Below are 24,877 nucleotides of genomic sequence, written 5' to 3'. Positions count from 1 at the left end.
TTCATCTATATATACAATTCACCCAGACTGTCAAATTATCTGATATAAAAACAGCTGTATAGATACATATTGAGAAGGGATTTAACTAGTTATATAAGATCAAAATAAAGATATGAAACACGTAAAATTAAAATTTATTCATCCCTCCCAGAGAACAGTCGAGCCATCAAAACGATTTCATTTCCTTTCCTGACCCGAGAAATATAAATGGTGAGCAAAAAAATTTATAATTCATACAATTTATAACATATATACAGTCAAAAGCTACGCCATAGTGGGTATATTACACCAAATATTATTATATCTTAACAATTACACTAGCAAATTGAGCGTATTGGGTGATGGTGGTGTCGGTAAAACTGCTTTGACTGTCCAGGTTAGTTTTACGCTTATTATACGCGCACTCAGTTAACGTTATCAGTTTTGCATGAACTCATTCGTCGAAACTTACGATCCAACTATCGAGGATAGCTACAGGAAGCAAGTCGTATTAGATGACGCGCCTGCATTACTAGAGGTATTAGATACAGCTGGACAAGGTCCGTATTCTTTAGCTCGATGACATGGACCCTTCTCACGACATTCTCAGAGGAGTACACTGCTTTACGCGATCAATGGATTAGAGAAGGCGAAGGATTTTTATTAGTCTACAGTATAGCATCTAGAAGCACATTTGACAGAATTGAAAAGTTCCGAAATCTAATCACACGAGTGAAGGAAAGGGAGGATATACCACTAATGTTGGTAGGAAACAAATGCGATAAGGTATACGAACGTGAAGTTAGCCTCGCAGAAGGTCAGATAATGGCAAAAAAGTTACAATGTTTAATGATCGAAACTAGCGCAAAAACCTGCGTTAATGTAGAAAGAGCCTTCTTCGATGTCGTTAGAGAGATTAGGCGGCAAAGGGAGAGAATGAACGGCTCAAATTATGACCCAAATAATCACCAACAGAGGAGAAATCAACGTAAACGAAGATGTACGATCCTCTAAACTAGTCTCATATACCTCGACAAGCCATCCAGCCATTCTGATATCAATTAAACTTCTTTGTCTACGATCTACGATCTTTCATACATGTCTTCTCTTGCCAAGAGGTCTGAGCGTGGGTTGATGTTCCAAGTGACTGATTAGTAGTGTCCATATAATAGTTTCTACGATTAGTAATCACTATAAACATCTATCCAATTTGAGCTTCATACTAAGCTTATAAGACATAGAAAAATAACAAGAAAATGACTGTGATTTACAACATAGAGCTATCCTAGAACCAAAAAAATAAGAAATTAATATTCGTACGAGAGGATCATGTAATACATCTTTAATTACCTCTCTGGTCTGATTTTTATCGCGGGGCGAAATGAACTGACTTTTTTTTAACATCCAACTTAGTCACATCAATGGTCAATAGTACTGCAAATTATTATTGGCAAGCAGAAGCTAGCCAGAGTAATTCAAGCAATGCAGTCTTTACCTCAGTACTCGTCGTAGTTGCTTCACTTCTAATATTAGAACAGGCTGTCTACAAATACAAGAAGGGTCATTTGCCGGTATGTATTCTATTTTACAAAAAATTATATCACTAAAACACTCTATAGGGACCATCCTGGTCAATTCCTGTAATCGGTAGATTTGCTGATAGTTTGAACCCAAGTCTTGAGAATTACATGAAGGGATGGAAATTGGGTGATTTATCAGCTGTATCGGTATTTAATATGTGAGTGAATTAATTACTTTTACAACATTTCTCACACCCCCCTCTCAGTTTCATCGTCCAAGCCGCCAAGAATGAATACGCTAGGAAGATATTTAGCAGTTCTACATACGCTGAGCCATGTTTAGTTGCATCTGCTAAGAAGGTCTTAGATCCAAATAACTGGGTCTTCTTAAACGGAAAAGTTCACTCTGATTACCGTAAAGGTTTGAATGTCTTATTCACAAGAAAGGCACTATCAAGTTATCTTCCAATTCAAGAGGGTATTTACAGAAAGTACTTCGATCAATGGACAAAAGATAATACTCCTAAGAGCTACATGATGGCCATGCGTGACTTAAATATGGAAACTTCCCTTAAGGTGTTCTGCGGTGATTATATCCCAGAAGACGCACAACAAGATATTAGTGATAAATACTGGTTAATTACCGTCGCATTAGAACTCGTAAATTTCCCATTCGCTTGGCCTGGTACTAAGGTTTATAATGCCATCAAGGCCCGTAAAGTTGCCATCAAATGGTTCGAATATGCATCTGCACAATCAAAAATCAAAATGGCAGAGGGTCATGAACCAGAATGCCTTATCGATCACTGGACAAAAGCTATGATTGAAGCAAAGAACAATTCAAATGACGATACTTCATCAAAGGTTTTACGTGCGAGAGAATTTTCAGATAACGAAATTGCAATGGTCGTTCTTTCATTCTTGTTTGCTTCACAAGATGCTATGACATCTGGTGTTGTTTACATTTTCCAATTGCTCGCTGATAACCCGGATATTCTCGCTAAAGTTCGTCAAGAGCAATTGAAGGTTAGAGGTGGCGATTTAGAATCACCAACAACACTTGAAATGCTTGATGAGATGACATACACTAGAGCATGTATTAAGGAATCACTCAGAGTTAAACCACCTGTAATCATGGTTCCATATCTCACTAAAAAGGCTTTCCCAATTACTGAAAATTACACAGTTCCAAAGGGAACAATGTTAATTCCATCAATCTATCCATCACTTCATGATCCAAACGTCTATTCTGATCCTGAATCTTTCATTCCGGAGAGATGGTTAACTAAAGAAAATGGTGAAGCATCAGATGCAGAAAAGGCAGCTTCTAATTACTTAGTTTTCGGTCACGGTCCTCACAATTGTCTTGGAAAGGAATACGCTATTTTGCACATGACTGCATTAATCGGTTGTGCAAGTGTCTTAATGGACTGGGAACATATCATCACTCCAGAAAGTCAACAAGTTCAAGTTATTGCTACTATCTTCCCTAAGGATGGCTTCATCGCTAAATTTAGCAAGCGTGAACAAGTAGCTTAAAGGCACTTACCAAATTTTTTTTTGAAATTTCCCACTGGTTACTGATTTTATAATAAACACACTAATACAATTTCTTCAGATAGATTTACCCACACACACATTGTAATAATCGAAACATATTATAAATAAAATAACATTAAACAGTTAAAATCGACGAGTGTTGCTTACAATTACGCCAAAGTGGGCGTTTTTGTATTAATTATCTTTAAAAATTGATGTTAAGCTAATAAAATATTAAAAATACAACCCAATAACACTACAAGGTTACCCTGCTATTCCATCAAATAGTAACTGGGTTGCTCGTTCATATTCTACTGGACTATGATCTGTAAACATTGACTTTGAGAAAAAGGGTTCATTGAATCGCTTCTCGACGTTTTGACAGTAACGCAAAATGACTCTATGGGCTTCTTGTTTATAGGCAGAAGAATACCCTTCATTGCCATCACCGTCGTCTTCCGCAAGGCTCACGAAACAGGTTGATCTTTCAACGACGAATACCTGGTAAGTTTCAGTCAGCCGAAGATGTTTTAAAGCAAATTCACACGAACCTCTCCTGGTGGATACAACTTAATTGAATCCATATCAGCACCAATAGTGGTCTTAAGACTCCACAACCAATCATTCAACTCATTATCATGGTTCACAGTATCAGCTTTAATCAATGCTGGATCTATATAACCAGGTTTGAGTATCGCATTGCTAGTATGTCCAATTTTTGCATCTTCTTTACTAATGAAGCTCACAATCTGATCGTGATCTCTCAATTTTTCATTAACTTGATCAAGGTTTGGCTTCTCATATGTATCGTCACTTCTATGAGTGCCACCAAATCCTAAAACACGTCCAATGATCTCATCCGCGATGTTCCCCTCCTCTTCATGTAACATTAATGCTAATTTACGCATATCATGAAGTAATCCAAGTGATAGTGTTGGTACTATATCTTTATTATTCACTACACTGATTATTAGTCCTTTCGCATAAGCTGTTAAATCTGGAGTTGATACGCATGGTGTACCATATGTATAACAACTCAATGGACGTCCAGGTGGTAGACCACTTTTAAAGCCTGTCACGAAACTTGTTGAATGTACATCGTCAAATGGGATACCCTTTTCCTTCGCTTGTTTATTAAATACATCAGTACGCGTACCCCAAATTAAGGCCAATGCTGCTGCTGCACCACCTCCCAGGCTATGTCCGCAGAGTACCAAACCATATTCAGGGAAATCAGAAAGTGCCTTTCTGATAGTTGACAAAACGGTGTTCGATTCTGAGGCTAATCTGTGAGCACTGATTAACATCCCCTGATGTATAGCATAGTATCCAAATGGATCTCCACCACCATCTAATTCAAACTCTTGATAATTACACGTTAAATCGACTAAAATATCCTGAAATCCAAGTGTACCTCGACAGGTGAGTACTATTGATTTAGCATCGTGGTCAACAGCTACGTAATGAACTAATGGGCATATCTTATTATCATCACTGTTGAAACCAACAGGTGGATCAGTGTAGGATGATAACAAAATTGCATCGATTGAGATATTATTGTGATAAGCGAATGCGTGATGATTGGCGTGATGATCACCCTCTCCTAGTGGTAACTTATCCCAATCACATTTACCTATTCCTAATATTCTCATGAAGGATTTCCCATAAGCTGCTGATGAGTACCTCATAAATCTGTGGATATTCTTCACTATATGCTGTCTTGGCCAGTAAACTCCCTGAGAAGTTTCCTCAACTGCATCCTTAACTGGTTCAGCTCTTGGTTGATGCATAATGCGCCTCATATGTGGTAATGTCTCCTCAGTTACATGATTAGCCCTACATACCGGTGATGAGGGTGGTGCAATTGGCTGTTCATCAATATTTGAAAATTGTGGTAATGCTAAATTATCTGCTGCGTTCTGTACATTATTTATGGTATTATCGAGATATTCCTTATCATTCATAATTTGATTTGGATGGGTATGTGTACCAATCGATTTATTACGTTGGTGTGATTTGGTGTTTTGTAGTGGTGTACCACTTTTATGGTTATTGATATGTGTCATTCTTAACTCTGGTGTTGACATTTTTCTGCTTAGCTTATAATTCGTAGGTTCTAACCCGTTAATTTCGATCTTCCTTGCTACATGCCTCTGGGTGAGCCTAGTCGTAACTGTTCTTAATACATTTTGTAGTTTTTCTTTACTTTCACCTGGATGACTGAGAGCATCAGCGTATGATTCTGATGCAATTGAAAAACGTTGTTTTTCAGTCGTCAACGATGGTAAACAGCTAATTGAACTGTAACTAGGGAAATATGAAATGGATTGATTTTGTGCCACCTGATAGGGTGTTTGTGGTGCTGATCGTGGTTCCACTGGAAATTGTACAGTGTTTGTTTGATTATGGGTTTTACCGTTCAGCTCACCATTCAAGTCGTTATATTCGTTGTTTAAGCCATTGAAGTTCATATTTCGCGTTTCAGTCGTAACAATCTGTTCCTCATTCTCCGTAATCATTTCCCATATTGTCTTCTTAATAGTATCTGAATTATCACAATCGCAAACCTCATCCAATCGATTGTCATTGACGTATGTCTCACCAAGAAGCTCCGTTAATGTTGTTATCAAGTCCTTACGTTCGTCATTGGAAAGATTACGCTTGTGGTATTCTCTACTAGTCTTTGCTTCACGTGATGACAACATATTCCCACTCTTTTTCTTCATAATTGAGTGCTCCATTGACCTCCCATGGTCTGGTTGGGAAGCAGGTGACTGAGTTCTCGATGATGTTGAGAGAGAGGAACCGCTAGATGACACATTTTTGTATCTATAAGATTCCAATACGGCAGCAAGGCCTGCTAGAGTATCTCCAACTGACTTTGGCTTCTTTTCCATCGTTGGTGTTGGGTTGCTGTCCATTGTTCTATTGACAACCACACAATCCCAAACGACTTTCATATTCTGACTTTCAAGTATACGTTTCTGAGTTGCATTCTGTAAACAAGCAAAAGCGGTGAAAGCTTTAGTGAGAGCCACTACCCAGGACATGTAGGACATATTCTTTGGTGCTTCATTCTCTTTACTCATGAAGCTAATTATTGAGGATAATGCCCGAGAGGTCTGCGGACACTTGTTAACTAGAAAATTAAACAAAACCTCTGCTCACCTCATTTGATCCGAATACACCATCAAACACTGAGACACTGTCTTGTGCCAGCGTAAATGATGTCTTAATAGTTTTTTGTGTGAGATAAAATCCAGCGTGAGCAAAGAGCTCGGCGAGAGTGAATGAGTGATGTACAACGTAGATTCCTGGTGATATCATAAGCGACTTTAATCAGTCATGCGGACACTCACCCAAACCAGTGTAACCTTCTAGTAACTTCCTGTGTACTTCATCAGGATTTGCTGTGCTACTACAGTTTATACCGAGCGCAGCTAGACCAGTTGAGAGTGACAGTTTATCCAAATCTATGTAATCTGAGCTCGGATCGTAACGTCTGAGAGCTGAATTTATGGCTGTTATCGTAGCTCTTCTAGCAATATCAATAGAAGAGGTTGTTGTATTCCTAAATCCATCCAAGAATAATTCAATCAGGAAAGCTGCGGTCCTTAAACTAAACTTTGTTGATAAGGCTATCGCAGTGATGGACTGGGCGAATCGGGTGGGTAGTAAGGTATTATCGTTAATTGAGAAAGTTAGTTTGTCATTATCATTCATTTGATTGAGCTTTTCGAGGATAACCTTTAAGATGTTGGTGGTTCATCAACAATATACAAATTCATTACAGGGGCATTACAAGAATGTTATTAAATGTTTAAATAGTATAAATTAGTTAATTCCGCCTGTCTATATGAGCTCGTCAGTAGTTGCCGCTGGCGTACATCCATCGACGTACCTTGAGATCGACGAGTCTTGCGGAAATATCTTCCAATTGAGCTTCCAGCTTTAAAATTTCAATCTGACGATCAGTATGTGCTACTTTATTCGCTTTCTTTTGCAGCTGTAAAGGTGTTATCGGCATGAACACTTCCGAGTTATTTAGCCACCCACATTGGTCTTGTTGAACTCATTCATAGCTTTGAGCTGCTGCATAGTGAGTTTGCCATTCTCATTATCTAAGTTCTGGAATAGTCTACGTCCAATTGAGAAACGTCTCATGGTCACGTTACACGATGGTATGTTGTGAAGTGGGGATGTTTATCAAACCTAGACAACAAATTATTTAGCTGGATAGCTCAATTATATAGTGGTTTTTGCATATTCTACTTCCCTCGAAATTAATTTCGTTGGGGTGTCTTCCCCAACAATGTCAATCGCTTCTCCAGATTTCAGTTACACCGCGCCTTTCCTAATAAACGATCAACATTAATACCAATATGGATTTGAATTTTAACTGTGGAGTAAGTTTATAACACTCTAATAGCACAAATTATCTTACAAATATTCCAGATGCGTCGCGGAGTTATGCCAAAATCAACAAAGCTCAATCCTTTCTTCAACGCTTACCAACAGAAGCAACAAAAGCAACCTCAAAAAAGGAAAGGCTTTGACATTATCTGTAACAACATGCCAAAGGAATTCTCCCTTAATTTGACCCAAGAGGAAGTGAGTCCAGGCCCTTGGATTTACTCGTGTGAACTAACGATATTTCTCTAGCTTGCAAGAAGATAAACGTCAATCATTACTAAACTTATTGCATAGGCCTTTCGCGCATTACTATACTCCAATTGCATTTTAAAGTCATTGTATCACTGTAATTCTTACTCAAACTAAAGAACAACAAAAATGGAAATATCTAATCTTATGTCTTTAAACTGATATGCTGATGGCGACATTAACGAATGATATGTGGTCTATTTGTGATTATATAGAGGATGATAGATTTCACGATAGAAGTGACGCAAGGTCCCATAAACCATGCAAGACCACAAGAGCATTTAAACCAATTACTTCCTATCATATAAAACCAATTCATCTCGTCAAATTGGTGATGTTTTGATATTGACCAATAGTCGATACAAGTGCCGAGTTATAGTCATATAGGCCATAATGATACCCTATAGTATAGTATATATGTAGTTACCGTAATAAATACCCGATATTCCGTACCATCTCCTATAAAACTGTAAACCAGTTGGAGGACAAGCATACCCTCTGTTGGCAAATACAGTCACATCCAAGACTGATATGTTACTTCTTTAACCTATTATCTCACTTTCCAACTGATTGTCAAGATTATAGGCGATTTTCGAGATGTTGCTATGTGACAATCATACGATACCATAGGAGACATGAAAGTAGATACACGCCAGCTTTTAATGAACTATCAGCTAGCACCGTGCTCCAAGATATTACTGGTAAGATGAAATATCAGCTGAGAAAACATCACCGTGAAGGAGATGATGAATGTGCATGAGATTATTAATAACTAACAAAATAAATTACGAACACCATACATCAGTTCAATTGTTCGATTACTCAGCAATACAAATCAAATTACACCTCAGATTGACTTACTATTACAACAACCTATCAATGAGAGCAGCTTACAGGTAAACCTTGTTAAACTATCGTTACCTCATAAACAATATGACAGCCTTTCATCATCATAAACTGCATACTTTATAATAAATAGGTGGCCATCACTTACAGCTACAGAAACTTACTAACGAGAAATCGCGATATCGAAGAGAAAATGGTTCAGGAGTGTCTCCTCGATGACAGTTTACTAGTTTAAGAGAGTGATAGAGGAAGAATACGGCAACTGTGAAAACTCTCACTTAATAAGATTATGATGGAATTAGATTAGAACATGAGTATTATAATTCATTCTCCTTTAAAGTTGGGTTGATCTGCAAGAGTACTACATGAACATGGAGTATTATTACCTTCATTTTATTACGATCTATGTCTAGAGATGCGTTTATAAGCCAATTGTGTTATAACAAATACGTTATTGCAGCGAAGTATCGTCATTTTTAAGTAGATTTTCATTCAATAGAATCTATATGCTACCTGTATAAAGTAAATATATACATATACATGCATATACGCATTCTAATCATACTTCCTATACACTCCTCTTTATACCCAGATTTTGTTTTAATTTACACATAAATATAGAAATTTACAAATTACGTTGATTTTAGTTTTTTGTGGTTAAATTCTTATGTTTAAGTTTGCTAAAATACTCTATGATAATCTTCTTAGAAACTTCTTATGAGCGTGACAATATCACGATTAGGACTTCCAACTTGGACCAGAAGATGTATTACCAGTCTGCCAGCTTGGCTTCTGTTCACCGTTTACGCCATTAGCTCCACTTGGTGATGTTGGTGAGTAAGCAGGTGAAGCTGGTGAGTATGCTGGCGAGGCTGGAGAGTACGCTGGTGAAGCAGGTGAATAAGCCGGTGAAGCAGGTGAGTACGCAGGTGATGCTGGTGAGTCTAAAAATGTATATCAGTATTGTTGCTCTCTTTCACTCTATCTACTTACACGCTGGACTTGCTGGACTGTACGTTGGAGATGTTGGACTGTATGCTGGTGAAGCTGGAGAGTCTGTTGGGGAAGTTAGTGAAATTCAGACTTTGCAAGTATCTTGACTCACATCGTGGCGATGTTGGTGAGTATTGTGGTGATGTAGGAGAATATTTTGGAGAGGTCGGAGAGTCTATTTCATGTCAGCAAAACATAAACAAAAAAAAGTTTCCACTTACACTTTGGAGATGATGGGCTGTAGGCTGGACTGGCTGGACTGTAGCGTGGTGAAGTTGGACTATATGATGGTGATGCAGGAGAATATGTTGGGCTGGATGGACTGAAGCGAGGTGAGCTTGGACTGTAAGATGGGGAGCTGATTCCAACCATAGGTGACGAAGGTGAGTAACCAGGGGATGCTGCTGATTGTGGTACCCAAGGTGAAACTGCACCCCCAATCGCAGGTGAAGTTGCAGGTACATATCCTGGACTAGTTGGTGACCATGTTGGACTTGAAGGTGAATAACCAGGTGATGTAGCACCTCCAGTAACAAGTGGCGTCTGTCCATATCCCATATATTCAAAGTTAGATCCATCATCACCAGATTGAGCAATTGGTGAGAACTGTGCTTGATCATCACCGACAATCTGAGCTTCATAGGAATTCTTTCCGTATGAGTATGGTGTCATCTTTCCTTGTTCATCGACAACCATCGCTCCTTCAGCCATTTGAGCGTTCAATCTATGCGCTGGTAGTTTTGGATCAACAACTACGTCCTTAAGCATATCAATGTCAAGTGTGACATCAAATGCACCAGTTCCCATAGGTGCCATTTGACCAAGTAGGACATTCTCTGCAATACCATGGCAATCATCCTTTTCACCAATCGCGGCAGCTTCTAAAAGAATTTCAACAGTTTCTTCGAAGGAACAACGCATGAGTGCACCAGTGTCAGCTCTATTGATACCGTGTCTAGTGATAGCCATAAGTCTACCTCTGTTTGTCATCAAGTCACATAACAATGCTAAGTGACGGTAGTTAACGTAAGAACCGTCGAATTCAATAACGTTACGTAATTCCTTAAGAATTGCGTTACGTGCAGCTTCAATACCAAGTACTTCAAAGATTTCTTGGCAGTGGTTAGAGTATGTACGTGTGCCATCGACATGTTTAACAGGTAAAACTTCAGATAAGTTAACACCATCAGTTTCCAAAACCCATTCTTGTTGTCTCTCAAATCTACCACCTTCTGCAATAACTTCCTTCTTACGCTCAACAATGAAAACCCTGGTAATACCTTCAATACCACGAAGAGAGATATTTGAAAGCATATTGTTTTCAATCTTTTTCAAGAATACATCCTCCGAAACGCCATCATCCTCTTTAGTTGTTGGATCATCACCAACGATTCTAGCTCTGATGATCAGCTTTTCAGCTGAATCTTCAGAGTAAATGACGAAAAGGTCATTTTGGAAAAGACTGGCAATCTTGCCAGCAACGAAGTTCATCTCTAATCGCTTGTCAAGCATTTTCGCACGATCCAATTCCAAACGTAACAACCAAGGGGATTGCTTGTTGATATTCGCTGCGACTTCTTCATCTGGAATGGCGAAGTACGCTTCAACAAAGTCACGATCCTCATCAACGATAGTCGTTGTAGGATCAGGATCATAAATAATTTCGGTCGCTGCTGTAATGGTTTTAAGTGTCGTGTGTTCCAACTCCGCTTGAACATTCTTAACGGCAACAATATCTCTAGAAGTTTCTTCATCTAAGTAGACAGTAAGAGATGGCGTCTTAATGTTGGTAGCCACGTTAATAATTTCCTTCAGACGAGGAACACCAAGTGTAACGTTCTTTGACGAAACACCCGCATAGTGGAAAGTGTTCAATGTCATTTGAGTAGCTGGTTCACCAATAGATTGTGCAGCGAGTGTACCACACATCTCACCTGGTGCAACAATAGATTGATTGAAACGTGTCTCAATTTCACCAATAACCCAGTCAAATGCCTCCCTGTTAAGGTGATGCTCTTCAATAATAGACCTAACTGTCAAAGATGAACGGAGAAGGATGTTGAACAGTAATGTAGCATTCTCTTGAGCTTCTTGACTAAGGACGTCACTACCACGAATGACAACCAAACGTCGACAAAGAGCATGAACCTCGTCAACAATAGAAGCAGGATCAATGTCAGAAGGTTGACGACGATCAATGCGGAAAATTTGCTGTGCGTTTTGAATCGTACGACGAATATTTAAAGGTAATGGGAGTGTTGAATCACCTGGTCTGAACTTGAAGATGAATTCACGAAGTAACACACGATCATCAACGAGTTGTTTCCATTCAGCATCCAGCTTATCCTGGAGACCTTCGGCTGATTCAAGACCAACACGTAACGTACCTGGCTTAAATCCACGCACAGGATCTGTGAGGTCAATACGGAATTTTCTATCAAACTCTTCATCACTTGCACTCATACCAATAAAGTGTTGCTTTTCCATGGCACTACCATCCATACCATCTTCACCATAGGCGAATTGAAGAATGTCACCAAGTGAGTTCCTAACAGTACCATCGTAGTGAACCATAATATCCTCTAGTGCCTTAACAAGACGTCTTTGAACATAACCAGTTTCTGCTGTCTTGACAGCTGTATCGATCAAACCTTCACGACCAGCCATAGCGTGGAAGAAGAACTCAGATGGCGTTAAACCACGGAGGTACGAATTTTCAACGAAACCACGTGATTCAGGACCGAAATCATCCTTCGTGAAGTGCGGTAATGTACGATACTTGAAACCAAATGGAATACGTTTACCTTCGACAGATTGCTGACCGACACAAGCAGACATTTGTGAAATATTAATGCTTCAGAATGTGAGCTAAGTTATTTGTAAATAGTATATACCCACAAAGAACCTTTAGAACCGGCAACAACCATCTGTTTAACGTTGTTGTCGTCTTTGAGAGAATGCTGCGCAGATTTACCGACTTGATCACGAGCTTGGTTGAGTTCCATGTTGACACTCGCTTCAAATGATTCACGGATAGTCATACCAGCTTGTGCCTCCAATTGATTAGATTCGGCACTTTGAATGATACCTTTAACTTTATCTTTGGCATCACCAATACGCTCAGTAATATATGCCATTGTTGACTTATCAGCGATAGTATCACCAATACCAATAGAGAAACCATGATGCAGCATCCAATAGTTAACGACAACTTGTAATCCAGACAAAAAGTCTTTACAGATGATGTGACCCTTCTCACGGAAAATGACGTGAACAAGACCACCTTGAGATTTACCAACTGTTGACTTATCGATAGCACCATACATAATGTTACCATCTTCGATACAAACACCTGCATCATCAACTGGTGCAGATGATTTCTGCTCGTTTGATCTGAAAACATTGATACCACGTGGAATACAGAGTGATAGTATCTGTTTACCAGTCCACAATGGCTTTGGTTTCATAATAGCTGGTGTTGGTACTATACCATCCCATCCTGGAACCCACATTAAGATGTTTGCAACTTGTTTACTATCCAAGAACGTATCTCGAAGTGTCAATTTACGAACACCACAGAGTGCATCCTGGACAATACCCATGACCGGAGAATTAGCTTGTGGAGAAACAATCTGTCTAGTGACTGATGCAATTTGACTCATTTCGGCTCTAGTTTCTTCAGATTGTGGTACGTGCAAGTTCATTTCGTCACCATCGAAATCGGCGTTATATGGAGGAGTGACCGATAAATTCAACCTGAAAGTTGAGTATGGCATTAATTTAACTCTATGACACATCATAGACATTTTGTGTAATGATGGTTGTCTATTGAACAAGACGAAATCACCATCTTTGAGATGTCTCTCGACAATCCAACCGTATTGAAGGAAAGTGTCCGCACGTCTATTATAACGCAAATCTATACGTTCACCTGTGTCACGAACAACATAACGAGCACCTGGGTATTCATTTGGACCATTTCGTACCAATTCTTGGAGGTAGAGAATGTTGTAAGGTGTTACGCGTTCTGGATAAGTGAGTGTCCTTGCAATTGAGAATGGTACACCGACTTCATCAAGTTCAAGATTTGGATCACCAGTGATGACAGTACGTGCGGAGAAATCGACACGTTTACCCATGAGGTTACCACGAAGACGACCTTCCTTACCCTTCAGACGAGCTCTGATCGACTTAATAGGACGACCAGATTTTTGCATTGCTTGAGGTATACCAGCGATGTCATTATCCATATAAGTAGCTACGTGGAATTGAACTAATTGTTCATTTTCACTAATAATGTGCGCTGGAGCGCCTTCAGATTCGAAACGACGAAGTGTTGCAGTGTATTTAAGGATATCGGCGAGCTTATATGTCAGATCATCTTCTGAGCGGGTAGCACCACCGTCGACGGCAATTGAAGGACGGACTGGAGGTGGAGGAACTGGGAGAACGGTGATAATCATCCAATCTGGACGAGCGAATTCAGCTGAAAGACCCATCAGGGTTATGTCACTATCCGGAATCTTTTTAAATAACGTGTAAACTTCTGCAGCTGAAAGCTGACGCTTATCCTGCTGAGCTTTCGTGTCATCCTACAGGTTGTTAGAAAGGGATAGAAGCGCTTCATTGAATACTCGCCTCCTCATCATGTTTTTGTTGTTTGTTCACAGAAAACAACTTCAATGCTTCCCTTCTGATAGCTGGTTGTAGACGACCACAACCACCGTGACCTGGTTGAGATGGTGGTGCATCCTCACCATTCTCATTTGGTTCGTCCGGTTTACAAATACTGATTTTCGTACAGTACGCGTGTACAGCTTCAAACCGCCTCTTTCCCACTGGAACGGTGCGAACTATCTTTGCGAGTTCTGGGTCATTCTGGAGATGCGTTAGTCTGTAAGCGTAGATATAACGATAAACAAACTTCATCCGCCAATAATCTACCACAATTAACACAAATACTTTCAATGATTTTTTTGATTTTCGTCAAGAAACCTGAGAACGGAGTCAGCTGACAGTGTGCCTACGCACAACCACACGTACCAATATGGAATGCCGGCCTGGCTAACTCGATATGTCCAAAATGGCCTGGACACTCAGCCATACCTTCACCGCAAGTCTGACACTTGAAATTTCTGATAGAGCATTAGAGGGCGTATACTAACATCCCCTAATGCACTGACCTGTCAATTGTTCCCATACGGGGATCCATTAAACCGCCTTGACGCGGTCTACCGGTAGATTCATCGATGACTTCAGGGTGGATAATCTGAGCGACGGATAGAGATTTCTGCGGATTGTTATTAAATGGGCAGCAGAATAGTTAATTATCATACCATCTCCTCCGGACTCATCAAACCAAACTGGACCTCTTTGATCCCTTTCACTGGTCTGAAGAGATGCGTGAGATTTACGATATAATTTATTGATTAATTTATACTAACGCAGCACTGTGACTGAATTGATGTCCCAAACTCATTTTTAATCAATTTTCCGCCAACTAAACGATGGCGTACAAGTTGAAAGAGTATACCTTCCAACTTGCTCGAATGTCAGTTAATTTAAATTTTTATATTCTTTTTATTTAATAACCATCTTATATCTATCATCCTAGATATACATCTCTCAATATTCACTACTCTATAGCTTAGTCACATCGTGGCAATCTTAGTTTCACTCCAATTATCAAATATACAAATATTACAACAATTTACTAAAAATTTATTCACCAATCTTCTTCTTCTCCAGCCGCTATCGCTTCCAATTCTGCGTATTGGTGGTCTATCACGCTCGACACACTCGCGACGCGCGTCTCTGGTTTGAAACTACTCCTTCTGGATTTTTTACTAGGCATAGTTTTTGATCTCGCCTGCGCCTGCGCTGGCTTTCCGAATGGATCATGGCCATTAGCCGGTGATTCTGCCACAGAGGAGAGTGCTATTGGGTACCGCGGTGGTGCTTGCTTATTTACCATTCTTTTTGGCTTTATAGCTGAATTGTGGGAATGTGTAGACTTCGTTATACTATTCACAACGCCCTTGTTACTTTCAGCTGAACCTACTCGCATGCGTTTTGCAGATGGCGCTGGAGTTATGCTCTCCTGTGGTGCGTGAAGTGGTTTTCTCTTGTTCGTCGTTGTTGTCGAGTTTGTGGAACCATTCAGGGATGAATTTGACGCTTTGCGGGTTACTGGTGGTGGTCCTCCACCCTTACCCTTACGCTTGTTCTCCTTCTCTTGGGCTTTACTTGCTATACGCTGCTTGAGAGTCTCTGCAAAGTGCTCGTCGTTTATGAGGAACATCCTAGCGTTCTCATTTTCCCAGCTTTCGAGCATTTCCAGGAGGTCTGCCTCAATCTGAGGTCCTTGTTAGCGTGGTTTACAGTACACAGAGAAAGACTTACTTGAGATTTCTTGGCTACCCTCTTGCGCATCTTTTCTTCACGGATAAGACGACCTGGGTCTCTCGGTCCGCGACCTAACAGCCGTGATGCATCATTTGCACTTTCCTGGGAGTGTGTTAGCCAGTACTCAGAGGTCGTTATAAGGATACTCGCCTGTAATTGTATCTCCTCGGATACGATCTGATTGTATAGATGCACCTTCGTGAGTATCTTTCCTTTCGTGTTCTTCTCTTCTTGTAATACAGCAAGTATGTTTTCATGTTCAGCAAGGCATTCATCGTTGAATGAGTCTATATAATGTTAGCATTGGTTGTAATACTAAGCTCGACAAACCATCTGTAAAAGCAGTGAATTGGGATCGCTCATTTGATCCAACCTGCATATAATCCCATAGTTTCTCGATGTCTCCACGTATACGCTGTACAAATAATGCCATATTTTCGCGTTTCAGCTCTAACATTCTATCCAATTCCTGATGATAGGCTTCAATAACGCCGAGTGTACTTCCCATGTTGGTATTAATAAATTGCTCCCTTTGTGATTCATCTACATCTAATTTATCCCAGAGTGGATTGAGCTGGTCATAGACAGTCTGAATCTCCTCTTCTCTACGAATCTTCTCATCTTCAAGGCCGGCTCGTAAAGATTCCGTGTGTTCAAGAAGACTGTCAGTTGGATTAAGTGTCTCAACAAGAATGTCTATAATATTCTCATCCTCAGTTTCTATCAATTTTGGTAACTGAGGATAGAAAGACTCCTCGAAAGCTACTATAGCTTCGTCTTCACTGTTTGAAGCTTCAGGGAGGGGCTCTACTATTTCTATAAGAGAGTTGCTTAATCCGATTAAGCTTGTCTTGAAGGCATCTTTCCTCCTCGCAAGCTCACCTTCTGCGCGTTGTATATTCTGTTCCATAGTACGCATACTAAACGAAGTGACATCCTTGAACTTGTCTTCTGACTCTGGTGGAAGAGTTACCAATTTATCACCCAAAACTGCATGTAATTTGCGAAGTCTGTCGAGTAAACCATCTAATTTAATAATTCTTTGATCGTATGTGGCTGTATAAGTGTGGAATTCTTCCTTTAATCTATCTCTCCTGGCTGTTAACGACTCCGGTAGATCACCGGCCTTGAAGCGTGTCTTGCGTTTTCCATCTTCACCTAGCGCCAGACGAAGATCGTCTACATCGCTAACGAGATCGTTGCACTCCTTGCTTAATTCGGCTGCGTCTCTCTGCCTCCTGCTGACGACATCCTTGGCTGCTTCTCTAGCTTGGTCAACGAGTTTTTGAGTGAGTGCTTGAATGTGAAGACGAGCATCTGAGAGGTCCTTCGGTGTGCTCTCAGGCGCGTTACCGATCCTTTCGTGTAACTCAGTCAGCACTTTCGCAGCTGGTTCTAATAAAGCATTAATGAATGGTTCAAATGAAGGTGGTGCAGCATCTATTTCTTCACCCTTATCGTTTTCCGTCAATATTTGCCGTTCTATATTACTATTAGGGCTTGGTGATACAGGTAATGATGACATTAAATAGCAAACACTAATCTCACGCGTAAAATTGACAAAAAGACGTGAAATTATAATAATTATCTATAAAATTTACTAATTAATTATATTCTACGCGTTTATCGCTCTATAGTTTATCACTTCCGCTTCTGTTTGCTACGTCTCTCTCAATATCACGGCCATATAGTATACCCTGAGAGATGAATTTAATTTATATATTATCAATTATAACGTTCACAAATGCTATCAGAGTTGCTATAGTTGGCTCAGGCGCTGCTGGATCTACAGCTGCGTATTATCTAACTAAAGCTGCTGAGCAGAATGCGGGAGATGTAGATATAGATGTATTTGAGAAACGCTATGTAGCTGGTGGAAGTGAGTTTCTTGCATTATATATATATATTACGTTAATTTCATTAGGATCTCGTGTAGTTTTCCCACATAACAATGAAACATATGATTCCGTCGAACTTGGTCGGTTTATCTAGCATATTATATAGTAATACGTACTGAGATATGATAGGTGCTAGTATCTTTGTTGATGCTAACAAGGTGTGTTTCAATCTATTGTTTCACTACATTTTCAGCTCATTTATACAAGAATATGGTTAAAGCTGTCAATGATTTCGACTTTGACCTCGCAGATAAAGGCACAGATGGTTTTGGCATATATAATGGAAAGAATTTCGTCTTCAAATCATCATCATGGACCTATCTAGATTACGTCAAGCTGATCTGGAGGTATTAATACAACTAAGATTTTACTTCATGTTGACACTCCGTAGGTATGGTTTCAGTGCACCTCGTAAAGTTCAGACGCTAGTGAGCATCCATACGCATTCTCAATTACACCCCTAACCAAATTCATCCAGGTAAAGCAAGCCATTGATAAATTTCTACTTCTCTATAATCCAGAATTCATACGCAACCACGGTCCCTGGGAACACGTAGATGATATGCTTGCTGATCTTGATATGATCGATCTAGTCAAAGAAGATGCTCTGTCATACTTCACGAACAGCCTATTCGCTAATGAGGTCGTAGAGGCAGCTACACGCGTCAATTATGGCCAGAACCTCGACACTATTCATGCCCTAGGTGCATTGGTTAGTATGGCTGGTAGTAATGGAATGGTGCGATGATTCTTCCACATTAATAAATAAGCTAACTGAAGTAGTCAGTAGAAGGTGGTAACTACAAAATCTTTGAGCGTTTTCTAGAAGAGTCGAATGCTCATGTTCATTTCGGTTCCGAAGTTATCGATGTCCAAAGGTCCCGCAATAACCAATGGGAGGTATACCTCACGTCTGGAAAGACTGCTGAAGATTATGACTACCTCATTCTAGCCGCTCCCCTGCCGATCTTTCAGGTACCATATGTAAAACTTCATGTTACGCTACTCACGACAAACGCAACGACGTATGCAGATAATGCACTACCAGGGCTAGGAGAGAACCCTCCTACTATGATACTGACGACTAACGAAGAAGCCAGGAAACACTCCAGTTACTTTACCAAGCCAAGCCCGCTTAATTTCAATAGCATAAACTATGTACAGCAGGCAAAGGAGGGCAGTGATGAACATGTGGTGAAGATATTTTCAGAGGATGACGATGCTTGGAGTGATGGCGATCTGCACAGCCTTTTTGGCGGTCCGCAAAACGTGAGATGGATACATCGCCACACATTCAACGCGTATCCATACCTACAGCCAAGGAAGCAGATCGAGGACCTCCCGCCGTTTAAAATCGATGAAGGGTTGTATTATACCAACGTGATGGGTGAGTTACCATCAGCTTTTATGATCTCAGTGCTGATCTTATGTCAGAACCAATGATATCGTAAGTTACAAGTGAATGTCTTAGTACACCGCTTATTCAGCAAAGGACTATGGAAACGGAGACTATTTCTGCTAGGAATGTAGTCGGATTGATATCCGCCAAGCTGAATTGGACACGTGGTTGGAAAGACGCCTGCTTAAATACAAATTCTGATTGGGTATTTATAAGTTGTTGATTGTACAGCATTATTTTATTTTAAGACAGGAACGACCACTTAGTTACGCGTTCGAGACTTATAAAACCGAATTTGGAATTTAGTCTGCTTCTTATTCTGGAAGTTAATTATTTCCTGAAATTAAATTTACTTCCTAAACTTTCTACAAGCAAGCAAATGATCAATATCGCTATAATAGGTAGTCTCCTTGCAGGTGCATCTGCCCAGGTCTACCCAACTGGCACCATGGGTCCAACAAACCCAATGCCAACTATGGACACTGCCATCAACCAAGGCAGTGATGCACGTCTTCTCTCCATCAACGGTCCAGATGACTTCTGCTTGTTCGCACCACAAGAATCCGGTCCAGAAATTGGTGAGTTCTGCGTTTATTTGTAGAATACTCCAATTAACGTCTACAGGTGATGTTGAAGGCGAAGTCGTCGCGTGGTGCACGAAGCCAAGAAACAATGCAAGACTTATCCCAGACGGTACAATCACGGCCGTACACTATCAAAAAACACCTGCATTCGTCCAAATCTCTGCTTTGGGTGATTTCACAAAGGTCAATGTATTAAGCGGCGATGCTGGTGGTGAGTTAGACCCTCACGGTGCAACAGGTGAAGGAAACCCAATCGGCGGTAACGTTACCGCCTTAGTCAATGGACAAGAACAAAGCTACGAAGAGTGGATGTCTTTCCAGAGTGACTCTATGTTCTGCGCTCGTATCTGTACCAACTCACCTTACAACGGTTGGGATGCTGCCACATGGTGCCAACACGAGTTAGACGAGATGGGATGCGAATATGTAATTCCAATGAGCTACGAAGATGGTGTATTCGACAGCTGTGATGCCGATGCCGGTTTCCCACCTGGAGTATACCCACAAGATGGTGACAACTACTCTACCTTCCACCAATATTATGAAGGTACATACACCGGTGGTGACGGTCTCGTAACTAGCTACACCGTTGGTACTACCGTTACCCCAACTGGTCCAGCCACCACTCCAGCTAGCTCAAACTGCACACCAATGCCATCACCAAGCCACGGTATCGACATTGCAAACCCAACCGTTGACTACCCAGCAGCACCAACTCCAGTCGCTCAAGATGATGTCCGCTACGACTTGAAATTGCACCCATCTGGTGGCTCTGAATGTCTTGGTTTAAACGGTGACGTAGGAAATGATGCAGCTCTCGCCGTAGTTTCTTGCGATAACGCACCAAGCTGGTCTATCAAGCGTGGTGGCCCAACCCTCATCCGTTACGCTCCAGACAACAACTACTGTGTCGACGCTGGTGACAATGCCGGAAAGGTATACACTTGCTACACTGAGCAACCAAACCAACAATTATACTACACAGATGACAACAGAATCGCTAAAGATGGCGGTTTATGTTTGACTGATGATAATGGATCAATCAGCTTCACTGGCTGCACTGATAACAACCAAAGCCAAGTTTTTAGCGCTTAAGCGATTCGAATTGTTTGAAATTCTTTTACATTAATTGACAATTCATTTAATAACATCCATATTTTACGGATATCTTTGAACAATATTAATAATATTTTAAAACAAACTAGGACATTAAAAATTTTTCTTGTATGATTAACATTCATTTGATTAGAAATATATTAAAACAATAACAACCTATACGGATAGTAATATATTAGTCAGAAAACTCTTCAATTTCTTCGTCAATCTCATTTTCATATCGTTCGTTGTCATAATTGTGCAAGTCGATAGCACCAAGGGCATCTTTAAGGGTGTGTAATTTAGCTTCATTGTTTTCAACAGTGAAGTTCATTATATTTCGGATATCTGTGTTTTCATCTTCTGGTATCTCATTGTCATTTTCTGCTATAATGTCCGATTTAAGGTTATCGAAGCGCTTATCACCGAATTGTATCATATTTCTAAGTGATTTTTCAATATCTTTTGCTTGATTTACTATCAGCTTTAATGATTTTAAAGAATTTTTCACTCACGTTCCCAAATTCTCGATAGCATGGGTAGAGTATCAACTATGATGGCATTTGTATCTACCTGCCCATGTATCGTTACTGCAAGTCGGGAATTTTGTTTAATACTCTCAATTCCATTCCGCCGCTCTTTCTCAGCGAAGAAGAAAGCTGGTTTGCGTATCTTCTGTCCTCGTTTGATTGACGGACATGGTAACGCGTGTAGGGTTTTTCTGATGACATATTCAAACACACTTGCAGAAAGTTGTTTTGACTGTACATGTAAGTAATGAAAAGTCTCTTTGTAATTCACTCACATCATTATATCCTATAGATGTCGAATCAGACCAAGAAAGGGCATCAGCAACAACAGCTGCATCATCACAATCCTGGTTGAATGCTGGGTAATTATGCGATAAGAACAGCAAATACGTCTCGACATCAACCGGTATATCTTCATATAACCTCGTGGGGTGGACATGAGAAGGCGCTCTGCGCTTATATTCGAGATGCTCCGGTAGTGAAACATGAGGAAGATCTTCACATGAACAAACTTTATCTTCATCATCAAAGCCATGTCGCTTATTACGAAGAACTTTCGCAAGCGAGTGGAACAAATTGAGAGATACTTCTCTCCTGGCCAAGACATCTAGAGTTTTTTCCATATCAACGCGCGTACTCTTTGACAAAGGTTTAGCTTTTCGCTTGTGTCCACCTGTAGACAGACTTCCTGGCAAGGCCATCTGGGATGCGAGCTGGAGTGTATTGATAGCAGACCGGATGTCACCACTAGCGGTATCTATTATCACATCAATGGCTTCATCGTGGGGTCTCTTAAAGCTGCCGTATGGGTTATCATCTCTGTGCCGATCAAGCAGGGCATTTAGATGTTTCTTTAAGAAGGTTCGTGCGATCGGATTGAAGTGGATTGTCGTGCAAAATGGACCATCAAGGATATCTCGAGGGACAACCGTTCTAGCGTCAACAACATCTCTGTTCGTAGTTTGAACCATCTCGTCAGCATTTCCACCTGTTCCTCTCACGCCAGAATCTGAGACGATAATAACAATAGGGACATTCGGTGTTCGTCCATCCAGACAATGACCACGGAGTGCATCGTGGCTTGCTTCACGTGTGGTATACTCTAAAACATTTGGTAGATCTTCAACTAAAATTAATTGCTTATTGCTTCTCTCATTGTCGAACGATAAGGGTTTATATGTTGCTGATTTACCTAGGAAGTTTGAGAAACGCTTGCTTGTACTCTCGCCATATTCATCTTCGTTGGAATACTTATAAGTCGACTCATTGAGGTATTCTATCACATCGACGTTCATCTCTTTCGCGAGGAGTTTAACAGCTGTTGACTTCCCACATCCAGCTGTACCTGTTAATACTAACAGCTTCTAGAAAATAATTAGCAAACATACTTGTAAATAACATCCACACACTCTATATTTACTCAACTTCGTATCACTAAATGACTCTTCTAACCAATGTCTCAAATCGCCAACTTTGCGTGAATGTACGGCAAGCTCAGATACCTTACTAGGCGCGTAAAATTCTGACCACATTGACGTTGTCGTCTCGGATTGCCGATATTTGCCCTTATCAATGCTATTCCTATTCGAGGAACTGGAAGACTTGGATGAAGGAATATTGTCATTCTGGAAGGTACCATTATTATCTTCTACTAATGTAGATCTCACAGATAGACTTCTCTGGGGTTTAAGAAAACTCGTTATTGACGCGTTGTTTTCACCGCCGAAAGACAATGGACGCTGTGAGGCAGATGGCTGTATATGTGTACTAGATAAAGATGAATTTGAAGTATTCTTACGCCTTGAAGTTGCCCTCGTTCTTGGTGGCATATTCTTGAGAATAAACTACCAAGAAGTATATTTGTGAGCGGAATGAATTAAATAAATAATTAAAAATTAATAATCCAATTGAAGGTATAATGGCAGACGCAGAAGATATTGATATCTATGGAGATGACCTTGGTGGTGGTGATGTGAGTTTCGCTATAAAGGATAACGATAGAGCTAAATCGAGTACACAGCCAGGTGATATTTACGGTGGATTAGATGATGCACCAGCTGCACCAGTTGAAGATTCAAGGGACGATGTTAAATTTACTATCAGCGATATTGCACAACCAAAAGTCGAAGACGAGAAGCCAAAAGGAGTGCGTCGTTAATTGGTATAGCGCTTTCATACTAATATACCCCTTAGGAAGTTCTACCAACTGCGATAACAAGCACGCCTGTCTTCAGATCCGAACCTTTGCCGTATAACTACAAACCATTAGCTGCACTCATGTTTAACGAACTCCATTGGTACACCAAAGATGAAGATTTGATGACAACAATTGACGATCTGGGTATTAGAGTGAGACATCAGGATATTGCATTTGCAGAACACAAAGTAAACGGGAAGAGTAAAGGTACCGCATACGTTGAAGTGGCAAATAAGGATGCAGCAGAAAGGGTAAAGAGATGGTTTGAAACTCACGATTTTCAAGACAAGAGAATGCAAGTGCAACACACACCATGTGTCAATGGAAATCCATTTAAAACAATACCAAAGGAGAACAGCGGAAAGAACGCTAACCTTGCCTATCAAAATCAACAATTGAGTAGAGGATCATTTAGACCACGCGGTGGCAGTCGTCCTCCACCTTCAAACCATAGCAGACCACCAAGTGGTGGCGGTGGTGGTGGTAGTGGACCACCAATGATGGGTATGCCTAATATGATGGGTATGCCGATGAATCCCGCTATGATGCAACAGATGATGATGAGTGGTAGACCTCCATTGCCACACATGGCAGGTCCTAACAACTCGAACACGTCCCAACGCGGTCCATCAAGTTCAGAGGATCCAAGATTAGCAAAAAGAGCTAGACAGAACTAATCGTGTTATTTTATTTTAGTTTCCATTTAATCTACATTATTTATGCAAACGATCAAAGATACAAATATAAGCGGTGATGCCAATGAGTGGTGAGTATGTGTACAACTTCTGATGCTTACATCGGTTGAGTGAAGCGGAAGAAGTTTGTCCAGTCTTCGGATTGTGTGTTATACGTCGAATCTGGCAACAGTGACCAAAGATCTTGTTGTGGTACTGCATCTTGAGTGACAGATGGTTTTGTGTCGTCTTCAGGTGAAGAAGTAAACATATTAGTGAGTGGATTTGAGTTACCCAACATATCATAGTCAGTCAGTGTATTGATACCAGCCATATTGACATCATTATATCCCTTCGGCATTTGGCTTGTCGGAGGTTGTACAAACGTAGATTGTGGCATAACTTCAGATGATGTCGGTGCCGTAAAGTCAAAGTTCCCAGATGGAAATACCCCTTGATCAACTAAATTTGCCATTTCTGTGAGACTAGTCGTAGTATTTTCCGTAGTTGCTGTATCGTTCACCATATCAGGATAGAAAATATGCGTAGCCAAATC

At 40.4% G+C, this 24,877-nt stretch overlaps 12 protein-coding genes across 12 annotated transcripts; 6 read left to right on the top strand and 6 right to left on the bottom strand.

Moving 5' to 3' along the window:
- Window positions 1–190: 190 nt before the first annotated feature.
- WALSEDRAFT_60991 (small G-protein Ras2) lies at window positions 191–1,207 on the top strand. Its single transcript, XM_006959482.1, has 5 exons — window positions 191–210; window positions 258–274; window positions 322–376; window positions 422–539; window positions 590–1,207. The coding sequence occupies exons 1-5, from the start codon at window positions 208–210 to the stop codon at window positions 991–993; spliced, it is 597 nt and encodes a 198-aa protein (XP_006959544.1). The 5' UTR covers window positions 191–207; the 3' UTR covers window positions 994–1,207.
- Window positions 1,208–1,378: 171 nt separating this feature from the next.
- Window positions 1,379–3,145, top strand: WALSEDRAFT_69870 (cytochrome P450). The gene is made up of 3 exons (XM_006959481.1): window positions 1,379–1,550; window positions 1,599–1,717; window positions 1,766–3,145. The coding sequence occupies exons 1-3, from the start codon at window positions 1,401–1,403 to the stop codon at window positions 3,036–3,038; spliced, it is 1,542 nt and encodes a 513-aa protein (XP_006959543.1). The 5' UTR covers window positions 1,379–1,400; the 3' UTR covers window positions 3,039–3,145.
- A 47-nt stretch (window positions 3,146–3,192) lies between these two features.
- Window positions 3,193–6,777, bottom strand: WALSEDRAFT_60990 (hypothetical protein). The gene is made up of 4 exons (XM_006959480.1): window positions 6,398–6,777; window positions 6,207–6,352; window positions 3,590–6,160; window positions 3,193–3,539 (listed from the first exon to the last, which is right to left on the bottom strand). Exons 1-4 carry the CDS (start codon window positions 6,759–6,761, stop codon window positions 3,303–3,305), a joined length of 3,318 nt encoding a protein of 1,105 aa, XP_006959542.1. The 5' UTR covers window positions 6,762–6,777; the 3' UTR covers window positions 3,193–3,302.
- A 28-nt stretch (window positions 6,778–6,805) lies between these two features.
- WALSEDRAFT_60989 (hypothetical protein) lies at window positions 6,806–8,475 on the bottom strand. The gene is made up of 4 exons (XM_006959478.1): window positions 7,483–8,475; window positions 7,095–7,437; window positions 6,940–7,044; window positions 6,806–6,890 (listed from the first exon to the last, which is right to left on the bottom strand). Exons 2-4 carry the CDS (start codon window positions 7,200–7,202, stop codon window positions 6,873–6,875), a joined length of 231 nt encoding a protein of 76 aa, XP_006959540.1. The 5' UTR covers window positions 7,203–7,437; window positions 7,483–8,475; the 3' UTR covers window positions 6,806–6,872.
- Window positions 7,421–8,474, top strand: WALSEDRAFT_69867 (hypothetical protein; the record flags this gene model as incomplete). Its single annotated transcript, XM_006959479.1, has 3 exons — window positions 7,421–7,444; window positions 7,494–7,649; window positions 7,701–8,474. 3 exons carry the CDS (start codon window positions 7,421–7,423, stop codon window positions 7,713–7,715), a joined length of 195 nt encoding a protein of 64 aa, XP_006959541.1. The 3' UTR covers window positions 7,716–8,474.
- An 809-nt stretch (window positions 8,476–9,284) lies between the features above and the next one.
- Window positions 9,285–15,018, bottom strand: WALSEDRAFT_52154 (beta and beta-prime subunits of DNA dependent RNA-polymerase; the record flags this gene model as incomplete). The annotated part of the gene is made up of 11 exons (XM_006959477.1): window positions 9,285–9,490; window positions 9,540–9,602; window positions 9,652–9,714; window positions 9,761–12,393; window positions 12,438–14,131; window positions 14,178–14,417; window positions 14,464–14,534; window positions 14,583–14,674; window positions 14,723–14,829; window positions 14,876–14,930; window positions 14,984–15,018. 11 exons carry the CDS (start codon window positions 15,016–15,018, stop codon window positions 9,285–9,287), a joined length of 5,259 nt encoding a protein of 1,752 aa, XP_006959539.1.
- Window positions 15,019–15,101: 83 nt separating this feature from the next.
- On the bottom strand, window positions 15,102–17,410 carry WALSEDRAFT_60988 (hypothetical protein). The gene is made up of 4 exons (XM_006959476.1): window positions 16,275–17,410; window positions 16,095–16,231; window positions 15,942–16,046; window positions 15,102–15,894 (listed from the first exon to the last, which is right to left on the bottom strand). Exons 1-4 carry the CDS (start codon window positions 16,861–16,863, stop codon window positions 15,265–15,267), a joined length of 1,461 nt encoding a protein of 486 aa, XP_006959538.1. The 5' UTR covers window positions 16,864–17,410; the 3' UTR covers window positions 15,102–15,264.
- A 237-nt stretch (window positions 17,411–17,647) lies between these two features.
- On the top strand, window positions 17,648–19,531 carry WALSEDRAFT_33355 (FAD/NAD(P)-binding domain-containing protein; the record flags this gene model as incomplete). The annotated part of the gene is made up of 9 exons (XM_006959475.1): window positions 17,648–17,823; window positions 17,869–17,922; window positions 17,972–18,000; window positions 18,050–18,189; window positions 18,234–18,270; window positions 18,321–18,581; window positions 18,626–19,229; window positions 19,277–19,289; window positions 19,335–19,531. Coding segments are annotated over 9 exons (1,444 nt in total), but the record flags the coding sequence as incomplete, so codon positions are not given.
- A 140-nt stretch (window positions 19,532–19,671) lies between these two features.
- WALSEDRAFT_6730 (hypothetical protein) lies at window positions 19,672–20,500 on the top strand (the record flags this gene model as incomplete). The annotated part of the gene is made up of 2 exons (XM_006959474.1): window positions 19,672–19,819; window positions 19,866–20,500. Coding segments are annotated over 2 exons (783 nt in total), but the record flags the coding sequence as incomplete, so codon positions are not given.
- Window positions 20,501–21,427: 927 nt separating this feature from the next.
- Window positions 21,428–22,982, bottom strand: WALSEDRAFT_20528 (checkpoint protein Rad24; the record flags this gene model as incomplete). The annotated part of the gene is made up of 3 exons (XM_006959473.1): window positions 21,428–21,682; window positions 21,726–22,814; window positions 22,860–22,982. 3 exons carry the CDS (start codon window positions 22,980–22,982, stop codon window positions 21,428–21,430), a joined length of 1,467 nt encoding a protein of 488 aa, XP_006959535.1.
- A 303-nt stretch (window positions 22,983–23,285) lies between these two features.
- WALSEDRAFT_33351 (hypothetical protein) lies at window positions 23,286–24,360 on the top strand. Its single transcript, XM_006959489.1, has 4 exons — window positions 23,286–23,312; window positions 23,364–23,422; window positions 23,471–23,596; window positions 23,644–24,360. Exons 2-4 carry the CDS (start codon window positions 23,369–23,371, stop codon window positions 24,322–24,324), a joined length of 861 nt encoding a protein of 286 aa, XP_006959551.1. The 5' UTR covers window positions 23,286–23,312; window positions 23,364–23,368; the 3' UTR covers window positions 24,325–24,360.
- Window positions 24,361–24,439: 79 nt separating this feature from the next.
- Window positions 24,440–24,796, bottom strand: WALSEDRAFT_65412 (hypothetical protein; the record flags this gene model as incomplete). Its single annotated transcript, XM_006959472.1, has 1 exon — window positions 24,440–24,796. The coding sequence occupies one exon, from the start codon at window positions 24,794–24,796 to the stop codon at window positions 24,440–24,442; it is 357 nt and encodes a 118-aa protein (XP_006959534.1).
- Between the last annotated feature and the right edge of the window lie 81 nt (window positions 24,797–24,877).

Source organism: Wallemia mellicola (genome assembly GCF_000263375.1).
Source record: "Wallemia mellicola CBS 633.66 unplaced genomic scaffold WALSEscaffold_17, whole genome shotgun sequence".
NCBI classification, from domain to species: domain Eukaryota; kingdom Fungi; phylum Basidiomycota; class Wallemiomycetes; order Wallemiales; family Wallemiaceae; genus Wallemia; species Wallemia mellicola.
This window is presented reverse-complemented; position numbering and strand designations above follow the sequence as displayed.

What these genes read in the sequence shown, in the direction of transcription:
- WALSEDRAFT_60991 (XM_006959482.1), top strand. An exon ending in AAACTGCTTTGACTGTCCAG is followed by an intron (nt 377 to 421) that starts GTTAGTTTTACG and finishes TAACGTTATCAG; the next exon opens with TTTTGCATGAACTCATTCGT. An exon ending in ATTAGATACAGCTGGACAAG is followed by an intron (nt 540 to 589) that starts GTCCGTATTCTT and finishes CGACATTCTCAG; the next exon opens with AGGAGTACACTGCTTTACGC.
- WALSEDRAFT_69870 (XM_006959481.1), top strand. Translation starts at nt 1,401, where the DNA reads ATGGTCAATAGTACTGCAAATTATTATTGGCAAGCAGAAGCTAGCCAG. An exon ending in ACAAGAAGGGTCATTTGCCG is followed by an intron (nt 1,551 to 1,598) that starts GTATGTATTCTA and finishes AACACTCTATAG; the next exon opens with GGACCATCCTGGTCAATTCC. An exon ending in GCTGTATCGGTATTTAATAT is followed by an intron (nt 1,718 to 1,765) that starts GTGAGTGAATTA and finishes CCCCCCTCTCAG; the next exon opens with TTTCATCGTCCAAGCCGCCA.
- WALSEDRAFT_60990 (XM_006959480.1), bottom strand. Translation starts at nt 6,761, where the DNA reads ATGAATGATAATGACAAACTAACTTTCTCAATTAACGATAATACCTTA. An exon ending in AGAAGGTTACACTGGTTTGG is followed by an intron (nt 6,353 to 6,397) that starts GTGAGTGTCCGC and finishes TGATATCACCAG; the next exon opens with GAATCTACGTTGTACATCAC. An exon ending in GTGTATTCGGATCAAATGAG is followed by an intron (nt 6,161 to 6,206) that starts GTGAGCAGAGGT and finishes AAGTGTCCGCAG; the next exon opens with ACCTCTCGGGCATTATCCTC.
- WALSEDRAFT_60989 (XM_006959478.1), bottom strand. Translation starts at nt 7,202, where the DNA reads ATGAGACGTTTCTCAATTGGACGTAGACTATTCCAGAACTTAGATAAT. An exon ending in ATGAGTTCAACAAGACCAAT is followed by an intron (nt 7,045 to 7,094) that starts GTGGGTGGCTAA and finishes ACACCTTTACAG; the next exon opens with CTGCAAAAGAAAGCGAATAA.
- WALSEDRAFT_60988 (XM_006959476.1), bottom strand. Translation starts at nt 16,863, where the DNA reads ATGCGTACTATGGAACAGAATATACAACGCGCAGAAGGTGAGCTTGCG. An exon ending in ATTCACTGCTTTTACAGATG is followed by an intron (nt 16,232 to 16,274) that starts GTTTGTCGAGCT and finishes AACATTATATAG; the next exon opens with ACTCATTCAACGATGAATGC. An exon ending in GGGTAGCCAAGAAATCTCAA is followed by an intron (nt 15,895 to 15,941) that starts GTAAGTCTTTCT and finishes CAAGGACCTCAG; the next exon opens with ATTGAGGCAGACCTCCTGGA.
- WALSEDRAFT_33351 (XM_006959489.1), top strand. Translation starts at nt 23,369, where the DNA reads ATGGCAGACGCAGAAGATATTGATATCTATGGAGATGACCTTGGTGGT. An exon ending in ATGACCTTGGTGGTGGTGAT is followed by an intron (nt 23,423 to 23,470) that starts GTGAGTTTCGCT and finishes TCGAGTACACAG; the next exon opens with CCAGGTGATATTTACGGTGG. An exon ending in AAGACGAGAAGCCAAAAGGA is followed by an intron (nt 23,597 to 23,643) that starts GTGCGTCGTTAA and finishes TATACCCCTTAG; the next exon opens with GAAGTTCTACCAACTGCGAT.